This window comes from Neomonachus schauinslandi, chromosome 1 (assembly GCF_002201575.2).
Source record: "Neomonachus schauinslandi chromosome 1, ASM220157v2, whole genome shotgun sequence".
NCBI lineage: Eukaryota > Metazoa > Chordata > Mammalia > Carnivora > Phocidae > Neomonachus > Neomonachus schauinslandi.
The window spans coordinates 75,237,539-75,260,039 of NC_058403.1; the positions used below are offsets into that span (position 1 = coordinate 75,237,539).

General features: G+C 38.9%; 1 protein-coding gene across 1 annotated transcript in view; it reads right to left on the reverse strand.

Annotated features, from left to right (window-relative positions):
* The window catches only part of LOC110582733 (interleukin 1 receptor accessory protein), a 124,418-nt gene that overhangs the window by 68,112 nt on the left and 33,805 nt on the right, over positions 1-22,501 (reverse strand). Inside the window, exon 3 of the mRNA XM_021692754.2 lies at positions 10,132-10,196. Within this exon, the coding sequence (XP_021548429.1) occupies positions 10,132-10,196 (65 nt within the window). The remainder of the gene's footprint in view (positions 1-10,131; positions 10,197-22,501) is intronic.

The following is a 22,501-nucleotide window of genomic DNA, read 5'->3' on the forward strand; positions in this document are numbered from 1 at the left end:
ATGGAGCACTGGGTGTTATACGCAAACAATGAAGCATGGAACACTACATCAAAAACTAATGATATACTGTATGGTGACTAACGTAACATAATAAAATAAAAAATTTCAAAGAAAACATAGAGGCGGGTGCCTGGGTGCCTCAATCATTAAGCGTCTGCCTTCAGCTCAGGTCATGATCCCAGGGTCCTGGGATCAAGCCCCGCATTGGGCTCCCTGCTCCGCAGGAAGCCTGCTTCTCCCTCTGCCACTCCCCCTGCTTGTGTTCCTGCTCTCACTATCTCTCTCTCTCTGTTAAATAAATAAATAAAATTAAAAAAAAAAAACAACAACATAGAGGCATTAAAAAATAAATAAATAAAAATATTTAGAAGAAAAAAATAAAGTCAAACAGGTATACAAGTTGTCCCACTTTAATAGCTATAGTAAGTTATTAGGTTAACTTAACTTTTTAAATTCACTTTTCTGAATCTGGAGTTCCTTACTGGTAAATAAATGAAAATGTCTATCTCTATCTAATGGGGCTGTTTAAAAATTTATGTAATATTATATATATAATCATTCCCTAGTTCAATTAATGTTATTTCCCTCACCTTCCTTCTCTTCTATTACACACACACTCCACTATATAGTTATTACCAATTTACAGAGAATTAGAATAAAAGAGATTTAAAGCCATTCTTAGCTTAACATGATCTTCCTTTAGTGATTAAAAAAATTCAATAGTGTGCAATGCTTCATGACTATTATTACCATCATGAATTACCACTGCATTGTAGATGAGAGAAAGAACCCTTTTAATAACAGGATATTTAGAGTAATAAAGGTGAGCTATCTAAGAGTTTGCAGGAACAGAGACCCTGCTTCATGTTCTTCCTGAAATCCCCCTCGCTAAGTATCTCACTAAGAACACTGCATGCAGTGGGAGCGACTCCTCCAACACTTCCACTTACTAACTGTTCTATTCACAATTTCCATGATTTCATCATTCTCCAAAGCTACACCTTCCTCCTAAACCTGAATACAAGCTGGGTTGCTGCCGAGCCTCAAACAATATACTGCCACGAGGAAAGAACGTGTTACAGCTCAGTGTCAAGTGTAAACAACAGCAGACTGTTTCTGCCTTACACTTTATGAATGCAGAGTGCAAAGGGGGCTACAGAGTCATACATTCTTGCCTGCAGCCTCCTCTTCATTATCGTGAAGGCCATGTACAGCTCTTTGCTTCTACCATGTCTGCTGTATACTTCCTTCAGAATAAAAGTATTGTGCAAAATATTTGGTTGATAAAACATTACCCTGGGACATGTTGATGGCTCTCATGGCTGGAGGGGACTAGATTTAAGGACATCTCTATAATATTTAAGGCTTCTTATTTGCTCTCCTCATTTTAACACATTAGGAAGGAGAGAAGAGTTAGAATGTAAAAAGTTTAAAAATGTAAAAACCTAGGAAAAAAATGAAATATTCAAAAAGAATGCCATCCAATATAAAGCTTGGGGGGGGAGGAGTACTTAAGTGTGGTAATAAAAAAAATTTTTTTTTAATGATCTGAAAAAAATATATACCTAGTTGTGAATCAAATCCAGCGAGCCCCTCTGTGGGAAGCCTAACTCTGTATCTCTTTCTCTGTCTTTGTATCTCTAACTCTCTCTCCTCCTCCTCCTTCTTCCTCTCTCTCTCTCTCCTTTCCCTCTCCTTTCTCTCAGTCTTTCTGTCTCTATCTATGTCTCTATCTGTATCTATTCTCTCTCTCCACTTCCCTTCCTTTTCTTTCCCCTCCCTGCTCCTTCTCTTCACCATCCTTTACCTTGAGTGGACAGTAAAAGTGCTGAAGAGGCATTTAGAATCAAGCCATAGATGTCAAAAAAAGTCTTGCATAAGAGAAAATCAATTTTCCCTAGGGGACCAGACAGATCAAAAAGCCCAAAGCAAATTAGAAAATATGAAGATAAAATTAATGTTTTCTCTCTGAAAAGCAAAAATTAGTTCATCAAGCAACTTTTGGGGGCAGTCTGAACTCACAAAGGATCTAGAGAACAAAGTTAACTCAGGCACATCAATTTATGCTATTAGGAATAATGTGTTTAAAGAGCAAACAAATCCAGGGCGAGTGATTAAAAGTTTCTCCCCAAAGTAAAAAAGGACAAACAAAGCTATAGTAAATAATGGTTAATAATGGTTGAGATCCACTTGGGAACTATTTGTATATCTGTGTTTGCTTTAACAATAATACAGTCCTATATTTCAACTATGGTTATACTTGTATGCAAGTTTAAGTAATTAGTAATCAAAACTCACAATATAACATTAAGAAAGAATTATATTGGGGCGCCTGGGTGGCTCAGTCGTTGGGCATCTGCCTTTGGCTCAGGTCATGATCCCAGGGTCCTGGGATCGAGCCCCGCATCGGGCTCCCTGCTCGGTGGGAGGCTTGCTTCTCCCTCTCCCACTCCCCCTGCTTGTGTTCCCTCTCTCGCTGTGTCTCTCTCTGTCAAATAAATAAATAAAATCTTTAAGAAAAAAAAAAAAAAAGAAAGAATTCTATTTACATAGAAAAGCCATTAGGTACCGAAGGATGCATTCTCTTTCTATTCCTTTCCTTTTGAGTATCTACATTTATGGTGCAGGCCCCACAAGTTTCACTGGGAAGCATAGTTGGCAAATACTTTTCACTCGTTCCCTCTTGCTGGCATGGCAAGCCCAAACTTTAAAGGGACCGCAACGTTCTGTTATATAAGTTAAGGCAAAATGCAAACATCAGTACCTTGATGTACATATCAAAGTGTACACTCCTGCCTATGTCAAAGGAGCAGTTCAAAAAAATGAAAGCATCTCAAAAGGAAACAAAACAAAACAAAACAAAGGACTGCTGAACAAAGAGCCTCAAACTATTATTAGTCCAGACTCTACGAACATTGTAGGAAAATGATATTTCTTTCTCAATAATGTACAGCTATCCCAAAAGTTTTTATTTTGATGGCAGAAAGAAAAATAAAATTCATGAAACAACACAGCTCAGCCAAGTCTAGGTTATTGAGGGTATGATTATTTGATCTGTTTTTTCTCATCTTCTCAGCAATCTTGTATTATCATCGTTCCTACTGCCTCTAAAAGAGAGAAAGACAAAAGAAGGCAATTCTCTATATCAGCTTTTATAGGTTTCAATAACAGGTACTTGGAAGTTATTGACTGAGATTCCCAGATTATTTGTAAAATGGATTCATTTTCTCTTTGTCCCTCAAAAATAAATGAGAGACACTAGCCCTTAGTGGATTTAAAAATAAAGCAATCATTGTGTTTTTTATCTTGAGGATGGATATATTATATTATTTTCTAAAGAAGTTAATCAGCTGAGGAGAAAAGATATTTTAAGTGGAATAAAAATGGGTGAGAATTGGCCCAGGATTAAATCACTGATCATCAAGACAGTGATCTGGTTTTATAAAGCTCATCTCAATAAGGCAGAAACAAATGTTCTGGTGTGGGCGTGGGGGGAACGCAGAAACAAAGGTGATTTAAACCTGAATGAATTCTCAAAAACCAGACATTGTCACCTATAACCCTATATACGAAATGTATTCCATGCACAAATCCTGGTTTCTCTTAACTAACACAGCCATGTAAAGGAAGAATCAGGTCATTTTTCTAAGCATAGAATTATCATTGTGATACAAGAAGCTGTTCAGGAGAGTTTATATTTGCAAAGTCAGCATCAGACCAACAAATCGTGGTACTCAAACGTCTTTTTAATCAGGCTACAGAATATCCACTTTTGGGAAGCATAAGTAACTTAAAAAATAAGCATCAGTGTGTTTTAAAATAAAAAAAAAAAAATAGGAAAGGAAAAAGGAAAAAAAAAGAAAGAGAGTTACGGTATCTGTTCCCAAGAGGCAGCATTTAAAGGACATTAGGGTGACTGCTGGTCTCATAAAGTGGTAAAAATGTAAAATTTGGCTTGGGGACCGGTGGGGGGCGGGGGTTGGGACCAAGTATGGCCTTTAATGTGGCCAAATGAAGCCGTGACGTTTATCACCCCCCCAAAAAAAAATAAAATTAAATCCAAATAAAGGCCACTAGGGTGAAATGTTATAATTCCAATGACCTTTAGATCTAAGAATAAAATGAAACTGTATTCTTCAGACATTCTCAAAATGTTTGAACTCAACTGCATAGAAATGAAGTGTGTTCAGGATGACCAGCCATGGGCAACAGAGACAGGACTGAATGTCACAAGTATATCTAAGTATGGAGTTTTTCAAAAAGCATATTCAAATAATATGAGGCCTCTGGGGCTGGCAACAAATTGAATCCTAACCAAAGAACCAAAACATAGCATCAGAAATATTATAAGCCCTTACAAAAGTTAAGACAAAAGAAAAAAAGAAAAAGAACTAGCCAACTATATCTAAAATATATTAAACACAAATATCCTCTTCACCTGGAGAGATCCCTGTCTTCCACAAACTGTCCCCAACCTACCTTCCCAGCTTGGCTTCTAAATGCCCTCACGCTATCCCTTAGTCACACTGCACTGTTCCATTCCCAAATAAGAGATGGATTTTCTCCTGGAAAAGAGCAATTGTTCTTTGATTGAGATGTGTTCTCCAACACCTCCCTACAAGGCTAGTAACATTCTCTGCTCTATCATGGCATTCTGTTTGGTATCTATCTTCTCTTCTTTCTGTCAGACTTGACTGGAAGACACTTTCATAAGAGCCTTCCCTTATTTACCCTGGATTCTGTAATATAAAACTGTCAGGGCACCTGGGTGGCTCAGTTGGTTAAGCGACTGCCTTCGGCTCAGGTCATGATCCCGGAGTCCTGGGATCGAGTCCCGCATCGGGCTCCCTGCTCAGCGAGGAGCCTGCTTCTCCCTCTGACCCTCCCCCCTCTCATGTACTCTCTCTCTCTCTCATTCTCGCTCTCTCAAATAAATAAATCTTAAAAAAAAAAAAAACTGTCAAACACACGATCTTTAGACTAAGGTAAAATCATTGTAAGACAAACACTTGTCATTAGAAATCGCTTAATTAAATAACAGGAAGAGTGTATGCCATGTATGTCCACAATATATAATAATGACCATAATGCTCTTGAATAAAAATGCAAGAAAGCGGAATTGGCCAGAGCTTTGCTATTGCTGGTTGGTTGGTTGGGTGTATAGATAAGGTCACAGTGACCAACAGTGATTAAATGACTTCTTTAATGTCATTAAACACTCATAAAGTGAAACAGTCAGAACTTTAAGCAATGACTCTTGATTCTTGGTAAGCCAGTGTTTTTACTTATTTATCTATTTTGCATAGTGTTATTCACTTTTGATAAGCCAAAAGATTATTTCCACCCTCTGCAAATTCCTCAAAATTAATAGAAATGAAATCATGGGATCTTACCACTATTAGCAGAACAAAGTCCTAAAAGAAAGCAATGTGGTTTAAAGGAAAGAGCTCTGTTTTTGGAGTTGAGGTAGCCTTCAAAACCTAGCTCTATCAGACATGCCATCATGAGCACTGTTAACTTAGGTCACTTCACTGGCTCTTCTTCTCCTGAACTATAAATGTGTGTAAGACTCTCTACCCACTCCCCCCATCCCCAGCGCCCAGCATCTTCTGTGACATTAATGATAATGTGTGTGAAATCTAACCCTGCACCTGGCGCATTGTCAACTGTTTGCTGACTTTGAAATAAAAAGCTATATTCAAAGATCTGTGTGTGTGCGCTTGGGAGAGAAAATCCATTGCTCTTTTTAACGTGGTCTGTGTAACAAATAATTTTGATATGGTAATTTTTTTAATAAACATATTATATATGGTGCCATTCTCACCCTCTCCCTGACTTGGAATCACAAGTTGCAAATATTTCTTTCTATGCTAAAGGCAGTTTTAACACTTCAACTTTCTAACATGCTGCCAATGGAACACACCACAGGAGAAATGTGTGACAAGTTAAGTTTGCTTTTGGAATTCTTACAAAGCAGAACTTCTTGAGTTTAGTACTGGAAATGTTCAATTTCCAACAAGCAAAAATGGGGATATTGAATTTTGAGCTTACATTACAGTGATATTCCTCCTGAAGAAACCACCTAAGGAGGGGAATTGGGAGGGAAGATACTTCTTATCTGAAAAGCACAGAAGTCTATTACTGAATGGTTCTTTAACCTGTGACCCCTTGGATCTTAATCTTTTTTTTTTTTTTAATTGTGAATATCCTAGTGGAGTCCAACGGGAGTATATTTAGCTAAAATAGCATGCATCTTGAGAACAGAGGAACTAGTTGAAGTCACAGTTTTGTTATGTGTTAGCTGTGTGACTTGTGGTTAATTCACTTAACCACTCTGATCCTAATTTTCTTTTCCCAAAAATGGGGTTACAACAGCCTGACTACTCTATCATCTGAGTGTGAGAGTCAAATGACATCGAAAATTCAAAGTGCTTTCTCAGGGAAGGAAGATTTATTATTACCATTACAACTACCACATTATAATTATATTATCACCATTGTAATTATCCAAGCTTTAATTCCTTAAAAGTAAATGCTTGCTTTTAAGTATTTGCTTTTATGGCCACCTGAGATGAAAATGTTGCTCCCACTTTCCTGAACAAAAAAGGAAATCACAGTACTGCTACAAGAAAGACTGTTCTGGAGTCAGAATTCTGTGCCTTGAAGTCCAGTTCACCGCACTTAAAACACCCTGCAACCATGAGAGGTGATGGACTCTGAAAAACAAACTGAGGGTTCTAGAGGGGAGGGGGGTGGGAGGATGGGTTAGCCTGGTGGTGGGTATTGAGGAGGGCACATTCTGCATGGAGCACTGGGTGTTATGCACAAACGATGAATCATGGAACACTACATCTAAAACTAATGATGTATGGGGATTAACATAACATAATAACAAAAATAAATAAATAAATAAATATCCAATAACACACACACACACACACACACACACACACACTGCATGGGGGGCGCCTGGGCGGCTCAGTTGGTTGAGTGGCTGACTCTCGATTTTGGCTCATGTCATGATCTCAGGGTCGTGAGATTGGGCCCTGCATTGGGCTCTGCACTCTGTGGGGAGTCTGCTTGATTCTCTCTCTCCCTCTCCCTCTTTTCTCTGCCCCCCCCCCCCCCCCCCACTCATGCACATGCTACTTCTCTCTCTCTCTCTCTCTAAAAAAAAAAAAATTAAATTAAATTAAAAAAAAAACTGCATGGAACTAAAGCTCTTATGTTCATATGGCTTCTTTTTAAAATGTGGGGCTTCTCTTAGGAGAAGGGTCCACATGGAAAGGCCCAGAACAACCAGACAAAACTCCTACTAGTATCATATGCATGTACATTGCTTTAGGGTTTTCTGGTTATTTCTCCTTTGTTCTTCACATCGCTCTGTGATTCCCTTAAGGTAGGTACCTGAAGCACCAGAAGAACCTCATGGAAGGCCAACAAGTCTGCCAGCAACTACATCATTGTAAGAAGTGACACTTCGGTGCACGAGAGGTTCATTGATTCCCTCAAAATGTGCAATGGTCCCTTCTGTCCCCTCGTAGCCCAGAGTTCGTCGTCCCTTTTATTTTTGTCAGCAACACTTCCTCTTTGTTCCTCTTCCTCCAACTAGGAAGTGCCTCACTGACACAGACACAATACACCTTTTCATAAGGAAGGCAAGTGAGCATGTGCCAGATGGGCTGAGGGGATTACAACATGTTTCCTGCTCCCATGGTGACTGAATGGGGCTGGTATGAGGACTTATCTTATTCAAGAAGTCAGCTTCCCTGGCAGAATTATGAGTCACAGCTCCTGGGTAGAAAGCTCACTTTCCAATAGCATTTGGGGTGGGGGCAGGGTACCTCTTGGATGGATTACAGTAAAGGTCATTCAGAGAGGCAACAGTGCCAGGATTGCTGGGGAGACACTAGCACCCAGAAACTTCTGGGATGTCACTCATCTCTCAACAAGAATAACATGGTCACCTCTCCCTTTTCCTTCAAGGCAAGGCAGGACATAAAACTACATTGATGAATTACTGGTATGAATCCAAGCAAGTCCCATTATAAAATTGGCCAGTTTGGGCCAAAAGGGAAGTGAAGGGACTTTTTTCCATCCATTTATTATATATATTATATATATATATAATATATATAATATGTATATATATGTATGTATATATATCCATCCATTTATAATATATATATAGAGAGAGAGAGCAAGAGAGTGAGCATGCACCTACTATGTGTCTATGTGCCAATAATTATTCTAAGTATTTGGGTAACAAACAAAGAGGATAAGTCCTTGTCCTCGGACAGTTTACAAGCAGTGAAATAGGGAGGGAAGGAGAAAGGGAAGGAGGGAAACAGAGAGAAAGAAAGAAGGGAGAGGAGGAGGACGGGAAGAAAAAAGAACAGAAAGAAGGAAAAGCAGGGGAGGAAGAGACAAGAGAAAGTTAATATAATGTCGAGAAATGATGAGTGTCAGGAAGGAAACTACAGGTGGATACAGAGATGTGTGATCGGGAGGCTTATTTTAGCTAAGGTGGTTAAATAAGGCCTCTGTAAGCAGATAATATTCAAGCACTGAACTAAATCAAATAAGAACTAATAATAATCAGGGGTTATATTTAACATATTTAAAAACCAGGACATCACCACCACTGACCAGTCAAATGGGACACTCAGTCAAGCAGGACAGACGCTGGTCTAAATAGCCAGGAGATCCGTGCCCTAGTGCATCTCAGCTGAATACCAGCCCAGATTAGGAAATATGCTTTCCTTGTGAAAAGGGCCAACAAGGTTGGAAGTTATCTCCACTTCTCTCAGCTTTGAGCTGTATTCTGTCCTAGTTATACCCTCCTTTAGTGTTATTTTTGGTTTCCAATAAAATGCTTTAAGTGGTATAGAAAAACTAAAACATACCCAGAAAAGATAATTGGGATGAGAGGGCTCCAATCCATGCCATGTGAAGAGCAGTTGAAGACATATCTCGGAAAACACTGTCATGGCTATACGATCACTATTTTAACATTTCTGAAGACCTCTCACACAGAAGAGGAATTAAAGTAATGATATTTAAAGTATCGTCTGTGGTCTTTAGGGGAATTATACATGAGAAGCTTTTTCAAAGATATCTAGGTTCCCTGAATTAAAATTAGAGAACCACTGGACTGAGTATTTTCTACTAAAAATCAAGCAGTTGAACTGGAGAAATGTGGAAATGACAAAAATAAATTTCAATTATATACACTAAAAACTTTCTAAGAACTTGGTCAGTCCAAAGACATATGGACTGCAATTAGATGATCACTAGGCAGAGTTACCACAGACTGGTTGTGAGCAGTAATTTTAGAGATGAGAGGAGCTCTGAAAAGATGGATTTTCAAATCCCTTGTGACTCTGATTTCATATGATCCAGACCCATGATGACTGAATTTGGTTATTCAAACTCAAGCTTTGGCTGGTTTCTCTCTTTTTTTTTTTTTAAAGATTTTTATTTATTTATTCACGAGAGACAGAGAGAGAGAGGCAGAGGGAGAAGCAGGCTCCCAAGGAGCAGAGAGCCCGATGCGGAAATTGATCCCAGGACCCTGGGATCATGACCTGAGCTGAAGGCAGATGCTCAACCATCTGAGCCACCCAGGCACCCTTGGCTGGTTTCTCTTAAGAAGCAACAACCAAAGGGGGGAAAAAAAAACGAGCCTAATGGTAGGTCCTTTCTCTCCTAGATAGCAGCAGTATGACAGAAACCCATCATTATTCATTTGTTCTTAAAAGGTCTTAATGGACTATTAGCCTCAATGTCTCCTCCACCACTGGCTGAAGTTTGGAAAACAGTCATGCTACCATCACTGTAGACCTGAGGTAAAGGGAGAGAAGCAGGATTCTAGTTGGTTTGGATGTGAGGGTGATGGAAAATTCCTGTATTTATACATACGAGGGCACTGCCCCAACCAAGTACACAGTGTCCCCTGAAGACTAGAGGTATCATCACCAAAATTCTATGATTCTGTCATATCTATGATTCTGTGGTACCACAGAAGACAATGGATATAAACATTATGTAGTCTTAACTCATTTTTCAGAAAGAATTGACATATTATAGGTAATTCGTATTTTAATAGATTGTCAAAAGCTATTCGCTTACCTGAGGCATCACTTTGTAGGATCCCATAGAAGTAGAGACTCATCACACACCACAAAAGTCCCATCCTGTCAACATAAATACAAAGTTAAGGGAGAGTACTTACCACTCTCAAGAGCTTAAGTAATAATTACTACATACACAAGCTAACGATGGAGAAGGAACTGTTCTAACATGTTTACAATATTAACAAATTTAACTGCAGGAACCAGCCAATAAGACTTTTTTTTTTTTAACACCCATATTACAGATATGGAAACTGAGACAAGTTTAAATAACATAACCAACATCTTTTGCCTAGAAAGTGGGAGAATAATGATTAAGCTCCAGCAGTCTGGCTCCAGAACTCTCTTTTAATCATTCAACTACAACTGCCTCCTTAAGAAAAATATTCCTCTTGATCTTTTTCACCAGGAGTCACATTTCTGGCAGATAAATTTGATCTTCTTCCCCTCCTTAGCATTCCTGTGGTCTGTTCCCAATTGGAAATATTTTATGATCCAGACACTTCTCCTTCTTAGTGATGAATAGAAGGTCTAGAAATCCTGGATGCAGACTTGGTCTATAGTCCAACACACTCTGAATTTAGAGTAAAGGGAAATATCTAAACCTCATGCTCTGCTGTGCCTGCTCTCCTCTTCTCCCTGGAAGAGACAAATGATGAGGCTGGAGTCCAGTTTTTGTTACCTTTAGCCTTTCTATTGATAACTAGCTGAAACTGCCAAGTAGCAAGAACTCTGCCCTTACATTTGGTTGTGTGATCTCTAATACGGAAGACCTAGAGATTTAACAACTCTGGAATATTTAAACCCTACTGCCCTAGACATATCTTGCCCCCGACAAAATCTTGATAGGGTTATAAGTACTGACACATGGATATTACTGAAAAATTCCATATTCAAGATTGTCGCTGTTTTGAGCACAGCAGCCACATAAGAGTGCTTACAGAGGTCTTGGTAACTTGTCCTGATCACGTTTTCTAGTAAGTGCCAGAGATGAGATTTATACCCACCTCCAGCCAACATAAGCCTATGGCACAAGTTTCACCACCAAAAGGACCCACCATCTTGAAAAGTGCAAAGAGGTATTTGATAAATAGGGTGGCCAGATAACAGCACTTAAAATGAGACACCTGGAAGAGGATGCCCCTGAAACAAAAGGTATAAACTGGTACTGCCTAAGCAATCCAGGGTCTATCGTCACTTTAAAGGACAATGCAAGTATCCAACAGCATTCACCTCTCTTGACCACACATCACCACAAATCTCTAGTTCATACTTGTGCTTCCTTCTTTAGCATGACTGTTCAAAAGTTACAAGTGAGTTTATTATATCCTAAACAACCATTTTTACCTCAGAGATTAAAGGTTTCTTTCTTACCACCACCATTCTCTTCCAATACCTACACCGTTAACCTCAGGAACTCTTCTATCAGTCATTCATTTAGTCAATGAAACGTGTGTGAAGCACTTTCTGTTTACAAGTCTCTTTGATACAATTGCAGGGGCCTCCGGTGAGCAAGAGGTGGAGCCTCCTCTAAAGGCAATTCTCCCCAGGAGAGGAGATAGACCATTTCATCATCATCAACTATGAAGAAGACACAATGCAGAGGCACTCTAAGATATACAAAGATTTCTCAGACAGAAGCTATAGCACTAAGAAGGCCTAGCAGAGACTTAAAATGGGTACAAAAATAATGACTATACAAAGTAAACAGTGATAAACACAGAGAGGAACAGGTAAGTGTTACTGAAGATTAACAAAAGAAAGAGATTATTCCAGCCTAGGCAATCAAAGAAGACTAAGTACAAGAGGGAGCTTTTGACTGAGCAAGAACTGAATTGAAGCAGAAGGAAAGTGGGGAAAAGAAACTCCGTAGGTAATAATGTTCAGAGACAGGCAAAGCACGGAACATAAAAAGGAAATAGTCTATAAATAATTCAGTTTGGCTCAAGCACAGGGTATTAGTAAAAGAACTATAGAAGACTTTGTTGGAAGGCAGGGATAGTAGGATCAGAATATGGCAAGGCCCTGAATAGCAAAGGACTTGGGATTTAATTTAAACAGGAAATAGGGACCCACTGACGGTTTCTGATTAGAAGACTGATGTGATTGTGCCTTCTGGAGATCGTTTCTTCTGGGCTTGTATTGGATGGATTGCCACTAAATTCTGTCTTGAAATCATTTTGTCTCCTGAGCTTGCCATCGAAATACTTGTTTAACTCCTAGCTATGTGTCATCTATAAACTTGATCAGCATGCCACCTATGTCCTCATCCAACTCATTAATAAAAGTAATTAATAATTCTGCATTAATCATTGTCAGTGGAGAACAACGAGATATTTCATTGCAGATTCAGGGCACAGTAACTTCAGCTCCAATACTTAGCTATGCTAAAGCACTCTACCTCCCAAATTGCTTTTGGCTATGAAAAAAACAAAACAAAACAAAACTCACACCTCTAGATTTTCCCAATTTGCCTGTTTATAAGCTGCTGAATTCCTAGGGCAACACTTAGAAGACATTCTAATTAGTGTGATTGAGGGCCTTAATTGATATTCCCCTGAGTAACTGGATTATGCCAGAGGCGGCGTCAGGTCATCAAGGTAAAGCCAATCTAAAGATAACCTGTGTGCAAACACAAATCCAGGGTCAGTCCTGTCCTGTGATGAATTAGAATAAAGAAGACTGAAAAGGAAATGTGATTGTGCAGGTTGTTTTTTCTTCTTCTCCCCCTTTTTTTTTTATTGTTATGTTAATCACCATACATTACATCATTAGTTTTAGATGTGGTGTTCCATGATTCATTGTTTGTGCATAACACCCAGTGCTCCATGCAGAACGTGCCCTCCTCAATACCCACCACTAGGCTAACCCATCCTCCCACCCCCCTCTCCTCTAGAACCCTCAGTTTGTTTTTCAGAGTCCATCGTCTCTCATGGTTCATCTCCCCCTCCGACTCCCCCCCTTCATTCTTCCCCTCCTGCTATCTTCTTCTTCTTCTTCTTTTTTTTTTTCTTAACATATATGTGCAGGCTGGTTTTGACAGACTAAAGGTATCAAGGTTAGTGGGAGGAAGTTGGCTGGTTCATTTAACATCGTCCTGCATTCTCCCTTGGAATTTTATTATTGCGACTAGTCATACATTTTTGGTTCTTGTTTCTTGGGGAGAGAAGGTGCTGGATATTTTCAGAGATGGAGAAGCTGTCAAGAAAGCAAAGGAACCTGCCTAATAGCGCATGGTTTCTCACGGTCTGAATTACAACCTAGCTTTAGATTATTGCCATGGTGTTTAACAGACTCTGCCCTTGCTTCAGATGATTGCAACTTACAAAAATAAATTCCCAGTCAGCCTTTTCCGCACTATCCATTTTACCTACGGTATAATCATTTTCATACGTCCCCTCTAAGGTCTGAGTACTTCTTTCATATTTAATTCCATTGTTTCCTGGTATATCAACTTGGATGTCTATACTACCTGGCAAAGAGTTTCAAATATACACTCATTTCTACGTAATCCGCAACAATATTAATGATGACTGTTAACGTGTGGTCACCACTTTAACAGAAACTCCTGCATATGAATCATTCCACTGTCTGCATTCTCTAGGTTTATTAAGCTTAAGGATCTTCTTACCTCCGCGTCAGCTCTGACCAATGATTCTCTCACCAGGCCAACAGGTGACAGGCTGAAACTAGGTCGGCTGCCCCAAGGCTGGTATTATCTGTGAATCACATTTGCCTTCCTTCTGCACATTTCGCCAGGCCACAGGGCTGGATTTCTCCCTCAGTATCCTGATTCCACATATAGCCCATACCCAGATCCCAACCACTCTCTGAAGCCCACCATCCTAGCTGGGGCTTCGACCTTCAACCTGGTGCTTTTTAGCACTCTTTTCCAGAAGCCTGAATTTTGTCCCCTGAATTTTGTAAGGCCTTGCTCCAAGCTGGATAAGCCTCCTGTAACCGCAAAGCTGTTATCACCTGCTTCATTCCTGGTTGACAGATGTCCTTTGCCATGATCTGTCCACTGAAAACCTGGCCATTAACACCAAGCCACAAACCCTAGATAGTCACCCATGTATCAGCGCTGCAGCCAAATCACCTCCTTGAGTCCTGACCCATCCAGGTCCTAACTTAATGATAAAGTTAGTAACTGTATCCAACTTACTTCTCTAACTTACTAATAAAGTTTGAGCAGATCTTGCATGTATGCTCACCTAAGATCTAACAAATAAGCCTTTAAAGGGCATAGGACAAGTTATTAATTATCTCATTTTACAGAAAAGAAGAGATGGCATTTTATTAAGAAATCAAAGTTATTTTCACCAGCAATCTTTTATCTAGTTTATAGTTTTTTGAACCATAAATGGACCCTTGTGAAGAATACTTCAGAAAAGAATATTTATCAGTGATCAAAAATATCGGCAAAGTGACATGGAAGACTCTAATTCTGAGTAAAATGAAATAAGCATAATCCACTCTGTTTCTCTCAATGAATGCAGCTATAAACCTGGGCAGAATGCATAAAACAATTATATGAGGACTCCGAAAGTAAATAATAGCATATTCTTTTCATGTACATACATATAGGACATTCACTGAGATCATTATATCATGTACCATAAATCAAACCTTAACAAATTTAAAATAATTGAACATTATATTCTCTAACCATAGAATTAAACTAGAAACCAATAAAAGAAAAATAACAGGATAATATTCAAACACTTAGAAATTAAGGAATATACAGTTGACCCTTGAACAATGTAGGATTAGGGGTGTCAACCAGTCACACAGTTAAAAACCCATGCATAACTTTTAGCTTCCCCAAAACTTAACTACTAATAGCTTACTGTTAACTGGAAATCTTACCAATATCATAAACAGTCAATTAATGCATATTTTGTACATGTATTATATACTATATTCTTACAATAAAGTAAACTAGAAAAAAGAAAATGTTACTAAGAAAGCCATAAGGAAGAGAAAATACATTTACAATACTGTAGTACATTTATTGAAAAAAAATCTGTGTATAAGTGGATCTGCACAACTCAAACAGGCTGTTCAAGGGCCAATTTTGTGTCTAAATAATTCATGGGTTAAAACAGACAACTATTAGAAAATATTTTAAACTGAACAAAAATGAAAATACAACATACCAAAATGTGTGGGATGCAGTTAAAGTAGTGCTTAGAGGATAATTTGTAGAACTATAAGGCTTATATTAGAAAAGAAGAAAAATTTCAAGTCAATAATCTAATCTTCTACCTTAAGAACCTAGAATAAGAAGAGAAAAATAAAACAAGCAAGCAAAATGAAGGAATAACGAAAAGAACAAGAAAAGAACCCAACTGGCCTTTGATGTTAAAGATAAATGTAGCAACCTGTCAAGGAATGCAGGTGACCTTCAGAAGCTGAGAGAGACCTTCAGCTAACAACCTGATAGCCAGTAAGAGAAAAGGTACCTACGGCCTCCAACATAGGAAATAAAATGCTGCCAATAACTTGAGGATGTGGTGAAAGAGGAAACTCTTAACACTGTCCGTGGGAATGCAAACCGGTGCAGCCCCTGCGGAAAATAGTATTGAGGTTCCTCAAAAAGTTAAAAATCAAGCCATCCTACGATCCCGCAGTCTCACTACAAGGTATTTACCCAAAAATACAAAAATACTATTCAAAGGGATACATGCACCCCGATGTTTACAGCAGCATTATTTACAATAGCCAAATTATGGAAATGGCTCAAGTGTTCATCGAATGATGAATATGATGAATGGATAAAGAAGATGTGGGGGAGATATATATATATATAAACATGTGGGGAGGGGCGCCTGGGTGGCTCAGTCATTAAGCGTCTGCCTTCGGCTCAGGTCACGATCCCAGGGTCCTGGGATCAAGCCCCGCATCGGGCTCCCTGCTCAGCGGGAAGCCTGCTTCTCCCTCTCCCACTCCCCCTGCTTGTGTTCCCTCTCTTGCTGTGTCTCTCTCTGTCAAATAAATAAAATCTTAAAAAAAAAAATTTTTAAACATGTGGGGATATATATATATATATATATATATATGAATATTATTCAGCCATAAAAAAGAATGAAATCTTGCCATTTGCAACAACATGGATGGAGGTAGATAGTATTACGTTGAGAGAAATAATTCAGTCAGAGAACAGCAAATATACCATATGATTTCACTCATATGTGGAGTTTAAGAAACAAAATAAACGAGCAAAGGGAAGAAAAAGAGAGAGAGAGAGGCAAACCAAGAAACAGACTCAACTATAGAGAACAAACTGGTGGTTACCAGAAGGGAGGTGAGTGGGGAAATGGGTTAAATAGGTTATGGGGATTAAGGAGTGCACTTGTTGGGATGAGCACCCAGTGATATATGGAATTGTTGAATCACTATATTATACACCTGAAACTAATATGACACTGTATGTTAACTAACTGGAATTTAAATAAAAACTGCAAAAAACTTCTGCCCAACCTTGGAACTGTATTATTCCCCAGAGCCTCCAGAAAGGAACACAGCCTGGCTGACATTTTAATTTGTAAGACCCTAGGCAGAGAACATTGTATTTGAACTTCTGGCTCACAGAAACTGTGATATAATAAATGAATGTTGTCTTTAAGTCGTTAAGTTTCTGGTAATTTATTATAGTGGTAATAGAAAAAAAATGCAGGAGACATACCATATTTATTCATGGATTGAAAGACTCCACATAGAAAAGATGTCAATTCTCACCCCAAATTAATTGACAGACAATAAAATTCCAATAAAAAAATCTTAGCAAGATTTGTTTATAGATATAGACAAGCTGATTTTATTTTTTTTTTAAAGATTTTATTTATTTATTTAACAGAGAGAGACAAAGAGAGAGAAGGAACATAAGCAGGGGGAGTGGGAGAGGGAGAAGCAGGTTTCCCGCTGAGCAGGGAGCCCGATGTGGGGCTCGATCCCAGGACCCTGGAATCATGACCTGAGCCGAAGGCAGACGCTTAACGACTGAGCCACCCAGGCGCCCTAGACAAGCTGATTTTAAAACTTATATGGAGGGTGCTTGGGTGGCTCAGTTGGTTAAGCGACTGCCTTCGGCTCAGGTCATGATCCTAGAGTCCCAGGATCGAGTCCCACATCGGGCTCCCTGCTCAGCGGGGGGTCTGCTTCTCCCTCTGACCCTCTTCCCTCTCATGCTCTCTGTCTCTCATTCTCTCTCTCAAATAAATAAATAAAAAATCTTAAAAAAAATAAAACTTATATGGAAAGAGAAATACCTTAAATATTGAAAAATATTTTGAAAAAGAATGATAAAGTTGTAGTAATCACACTACAAACAACCCAACTTTTTTTAAATTGAAGTATAGGTGACAGAATATTATATTAGTTTCAGGTATACAACATGGTGATTTGACAATTATATACACTAACAAATGTTTGCCATGCTAAGTGTAGTTACCATCTGTCATCATACAAAGTTATTACAATATTGACTATATTCCTTATACTGTACTTTTCAGCCCTGTGACTTATTTATTTTATAACTGGAAGTTTGTGCCTCTTAATCACCTTCACCTATTTCACCCACTCCCCCGTACCCTCTAATAACCACCAGTTTGTTCTCTGTATTTATAAATCTATTTCTGTTTTTTGTTTGTTTTTTTTAGATTCCAAATATAAATGAAGTCATATGGTATCTGCCCTTTTTTGTCTGACTTATATCACTTAGCATAATACCTCTAGGTCCAAGCATGTTGTCGTGAATGGTAAAACATCATTCTGTGTATGGGTGTGTATGTGTGCAAACTCCACCTCTTCTTTATCCATCTAACAACCCAATTTTAAAATATCAAAAGTCTTTTTTTTTAAGATTATTTATTTATTTATTTGACAGAGAGAAAGCACAAGCAGGCAGAGCAGCAGAGGGAGAGGGAGAAACAGGCTCCCTGCTGAGCAGAGAGCCTGACATTGGGCTAGACCCCAGCACCCTGGGATCATGACCTGAGCTGAAGTCAGAAGCTTTACCGACTGAGCCACTCAGGTGCCCCTAAAATGTCAAAAGTCTTAAAGAGACATTTTACTGAAAAGGATATTCAGAAGGTAAATTAACACAGGAAAGGATGTTTAACATCATCAGCCATAAGGGAAATGAAAATCTAAAAGAACAAAATTAGGTCCCACTACACACCTTTCAGAATCACTACAGTAAGAAATACTGGCAATGCTTAGTGCTGAAGAGAATACAGAGCTGCTGAAACCGTCCTACTGCTGGGACTAAAAAATGGCCCAGCCTCTCTGGAAAACAACTTGGCAGCTTCTTATAGCGTTAAACATACACGTGCCATAGGATCTAGCATTCCCACTCTGGGATATTTACCCAAGAGAACTGGGAACTTATGTTCAAACAAAAACCTGTACATGAACATTTACTGCAGCTCTGTTATTAATTGTCAAAACTAGAAACAACTCAAATGTCCTTCAACAGGCAAATGGATAAACAAACTCTGGTAACCGACTGAAAAACAGACTACCTTTGAGCCATACAAAGCAATGAGTTGTCCATAACAACAACTTGGATGAATCTCAAAGGCATTATGTTAAGTGAAAAAAGCCAGTCTCACTGGGTTACCAACTGTCTACTTCCACTTAAATGACATTCCCAAAAAGACAAAACTAGAGTGACAGAGAACGGATCAAGGGTTAGAGGTAGTGAGAGGGCAGGTGTTAACTGTAAAGGGATAGTGTAAAAATATCGTTTGGGGGATAGAAGAGTTCTGTATCCTGACTGGGTCAGTGATTAAATGAGTCTATACATGAGTTATTATTCATAGAGCTGTACTTTTAAAAAAATGTCAATTTTATTATATGTTAATTAAAATTTTATTTTTTTTAAGTGGCATGAGTCTTCCTTTTTAAAAGCTCCTCAAATGATTTGTGAACCTTTTAGACAGTTTAAATAAATGAAAGCTGTTTTACCCTAAATATGGTTTCTATTTTCAACATTTACTTTGAAAATAACACTGTCCTGTTGTTAAGTACTGAATGTTCCAGAAAAGTCCAGCAGTAGAGGCACACAGAAAGATCAATGAAATGTCCCAACTTTCAGCATATGAAGCCAGTGTCTATAACCTTGATACAACAGCAAAGTCAAAGTTCGCTCCAGAAAACAGTAGCACACTCCTCTTAGATATTGCCTTTCCCTTTGTTACTAAATAGCTTCAAAGTGTTTGGAACTCTGAGAGGACATATATAATATACCACCTGCCATCTTTAGAAGCTTGGAATAGAATGTGAGCAGATTGATTTCCTTTTGTTCTTTAATATTTTGAATAGCAACATGCTCTGTGGGGTGAGGGAAGAAATATGATCGAGTCTCACCCTTCATAAGAGAGAACTAGAACTAGGTTCTCAGTGAGATGAAGGTGAAAGAAACCTTAAGAAGAGCACTACACTTGGAGTTCATGTTTGACTGTTTGATCTTGGACAGCCTGAGAGAGGAGGAGGGAAAGATTCACAACAACCACTTAAGAGTTATAAGCTGGTCACTGTCTTGATGACTAATTTAAGACTGACATGTTAGGTGTTTATGGATACTTCTTAATGGTGACAAAAAGAGTGAGTATTCCATTGCACCCTTTTCCTAGCGGGTGGACAACTTGATGATTAAGTATTCTGTACTTAGAGAGACTGAGGTAGGAGTTTTGCATGGTAGGGATGATAGAAACTAATGCCCACCTTATCAGTTTGTTGGGAGGAGTATACTTGGTAATTAGCACCGTCCAGGCACATAAGAAGCTCTCAGCAAATGCTCTTATTAAATATTATTATCTCTTATTAAATCAGATAATAAATGTGAAAAACTTGAGAAACGGTGGAGCAATAGACCAGTGTGAGCTACCATTAATATTATTTACAAAGAAGAGCCCAAGTTACTTGGTTCAAGTTGACCATTGACCATTGGGCGAAACTTGCCATGTCCTACCCTTTGCATGTACCAGGTCCAAATTTAGTGCCCTGTTCCCTAGATATTTCAGAGAGGACAGTCTTCTGACTGAAAGCTGTTGTAAATCCAGCCTCTGTAACTTAAGGAAAAGCCAAGATTGTTATGACACACCCTACAATTAAATTTGAACTTGGAGAAATTATGGTCCAGGAGGTTTTCCTTTTCTAGTCTTCCAATACCCCATCTTTTTCAATGGAGGTAAAAGTCTCTGCCATGATTATCTCATGAGGTGGTCACAGAGGACCAAATGATGCAACACATAGACAGAGGTTTTGTAATTATACAAGGCTATACTACTATAATGTGTTATGATGTTGGTTTTTGTTATGACATTACAGCAATTAATTATTGCTTAATTCAAATCAAAGCGATTGCCTTGGGCAATAGTGACAGAGAGGGGCAAGAATAAGTCTTTTAGATCTGATAATATTCTACTTTTTAGTCAGGTGATGGTTACATGATGATGCGTTTGTAACAACTCACCAATCTGTACACTTAAAATTTATGTATTTTACTGTTAATATGTTATGCTTCTTTAAAATATTATGGAAAGGGGCGCCTGGGTGGCTCAGTCATTAAGTGTCTGCCTTCGGCTCAGGTCATGATCCCAGGGTCCTGGGATCGAGCCCCGCATCGGGCTCCCTGCTCCGCGGGAAGCCTGCTTCTCCCTCTCCCAGTCCCCCCGCTTGTGTTCCTGCTCTTGCTGTGTCTCTCTCCGTCAAATAAATAAATAAAATCTTAAAAAAAAAAATATCATGGAAAAACTTTTGCTTGACTGAAGTTTAAGAATGGTTTAAACAGGGAGAGAGGGGCACGGGGGTGGCACAGTTGGTGTGCCACCCAAGCATCTGACTCTTGGTTTCAGCTCCAGGTTGTGATCTCAGGGTAGTGAGATCGAGCCCCATGTTGGGCTCTGCACTCAGCTCAGAGTCTGCTTAAGATTCTCTCTGCCCCCTTTCTCTCTCTCTCTCTCTTTCAAGTAAATAAATAAATCTTTAAAAATAATAATAATAATAATAAAACCCAACAGGGAGAGGTTAGAGAAAAGTACAGGGTAACATTATAACCTTTGAAATCAAGAAAGTAGCTTGAAATCCAACACAGAATATGACGGAGAATCATTTCAGGGAGTTTTAAGGCTGGAGGGAAAGAATATTTATGAGGAATGTACTTAAGATTCCTTCTAATTCACCCGACAAATATTTATCAAGCTCTGGACACAGTCTGCAGGCAGAAGAGGGAAGGAAAATGCCCCCAGGCTCCTGGAGCTTATAGTCCTGAAACACAGAAACATCCAGAACCTAGAGAACAGTGCTACACCAGAGACATTTCACAGCATGTGAGAGAGGTGGGAGCAGCTCCCTGGGGAAATATGATGCCATCTGAAGTTCAAGTAGGGAATTAGGTGAAATTATAAGCATCACAGAAACAAAACAGTCATACCACTTTATAGGCTCAGATCCAGTAACCTCCAGGTTAGGGAATTCATCACTTTTCCCAGCATAGAACAGCTTCTTCTGAGGTTTTCTCCCCTTAAATTTCATATAAGAACACTGGCACCAATAACCTATAATTCAAAGGGATGGTCTGAAGATCAGGATGCTGCCTGTGAGGCTCTCAAGAGAAGGACACCATCCACACACTATTAGAGAGGCCACAGGTAACAAAACTGTGGCCAAGTTTCCATTGATTTCTCCATAAAGACAGAATCAAATTTTGTTCAAATCAAGATTTATTGAGCTCCTATTTCATAGACTTTAATAGAAGCCGTGCGGTATAGAGAAACAAACATACAGTTCTTATCATCATGGATCTCACAGTTTGGGAGCAAAGTCAGACTTACAAACACGAAATTAAAAGACAGGAAAAAAATAGAGACAAGAACAGGTATATGGTCATGTATAGTACAATCACACCAAAGTACATGATGAAAACTATCAAACTATCATATCCCACAGTGAGCCTTCTGCCAAAAGACCATGTGGCCAAATGATTTTCAAAAGTGACATGTCACAAAGCTCTTTCTTGGAGATTCACATACACATTAGCATTTTAAAGGCTTTGGCCATCTGCCAAGTAAATATTTTGGTTGACTTGTTTCAATGCAGCATTAACCTAAGTTATTTGACCATGAACCCCCTTTTTATGCATTATACCTCTTAGGATTCCATTGGAAATACCTCTATAGATAGTAAAAAAAATCTAATCAGGGAAGGGAGAGCCCAAACCCTAATTCCCAGATCAATCCTCAATCCATAAGATCCAGATGCCTCTCAAAGTCACCCAACTTGGGACTAAACTGGCTACCAGGGAAAGGAAGTGAATCCAAACTTTCCCACAGCTTCATCCCCACTCTGCAGACTTTCCTGGT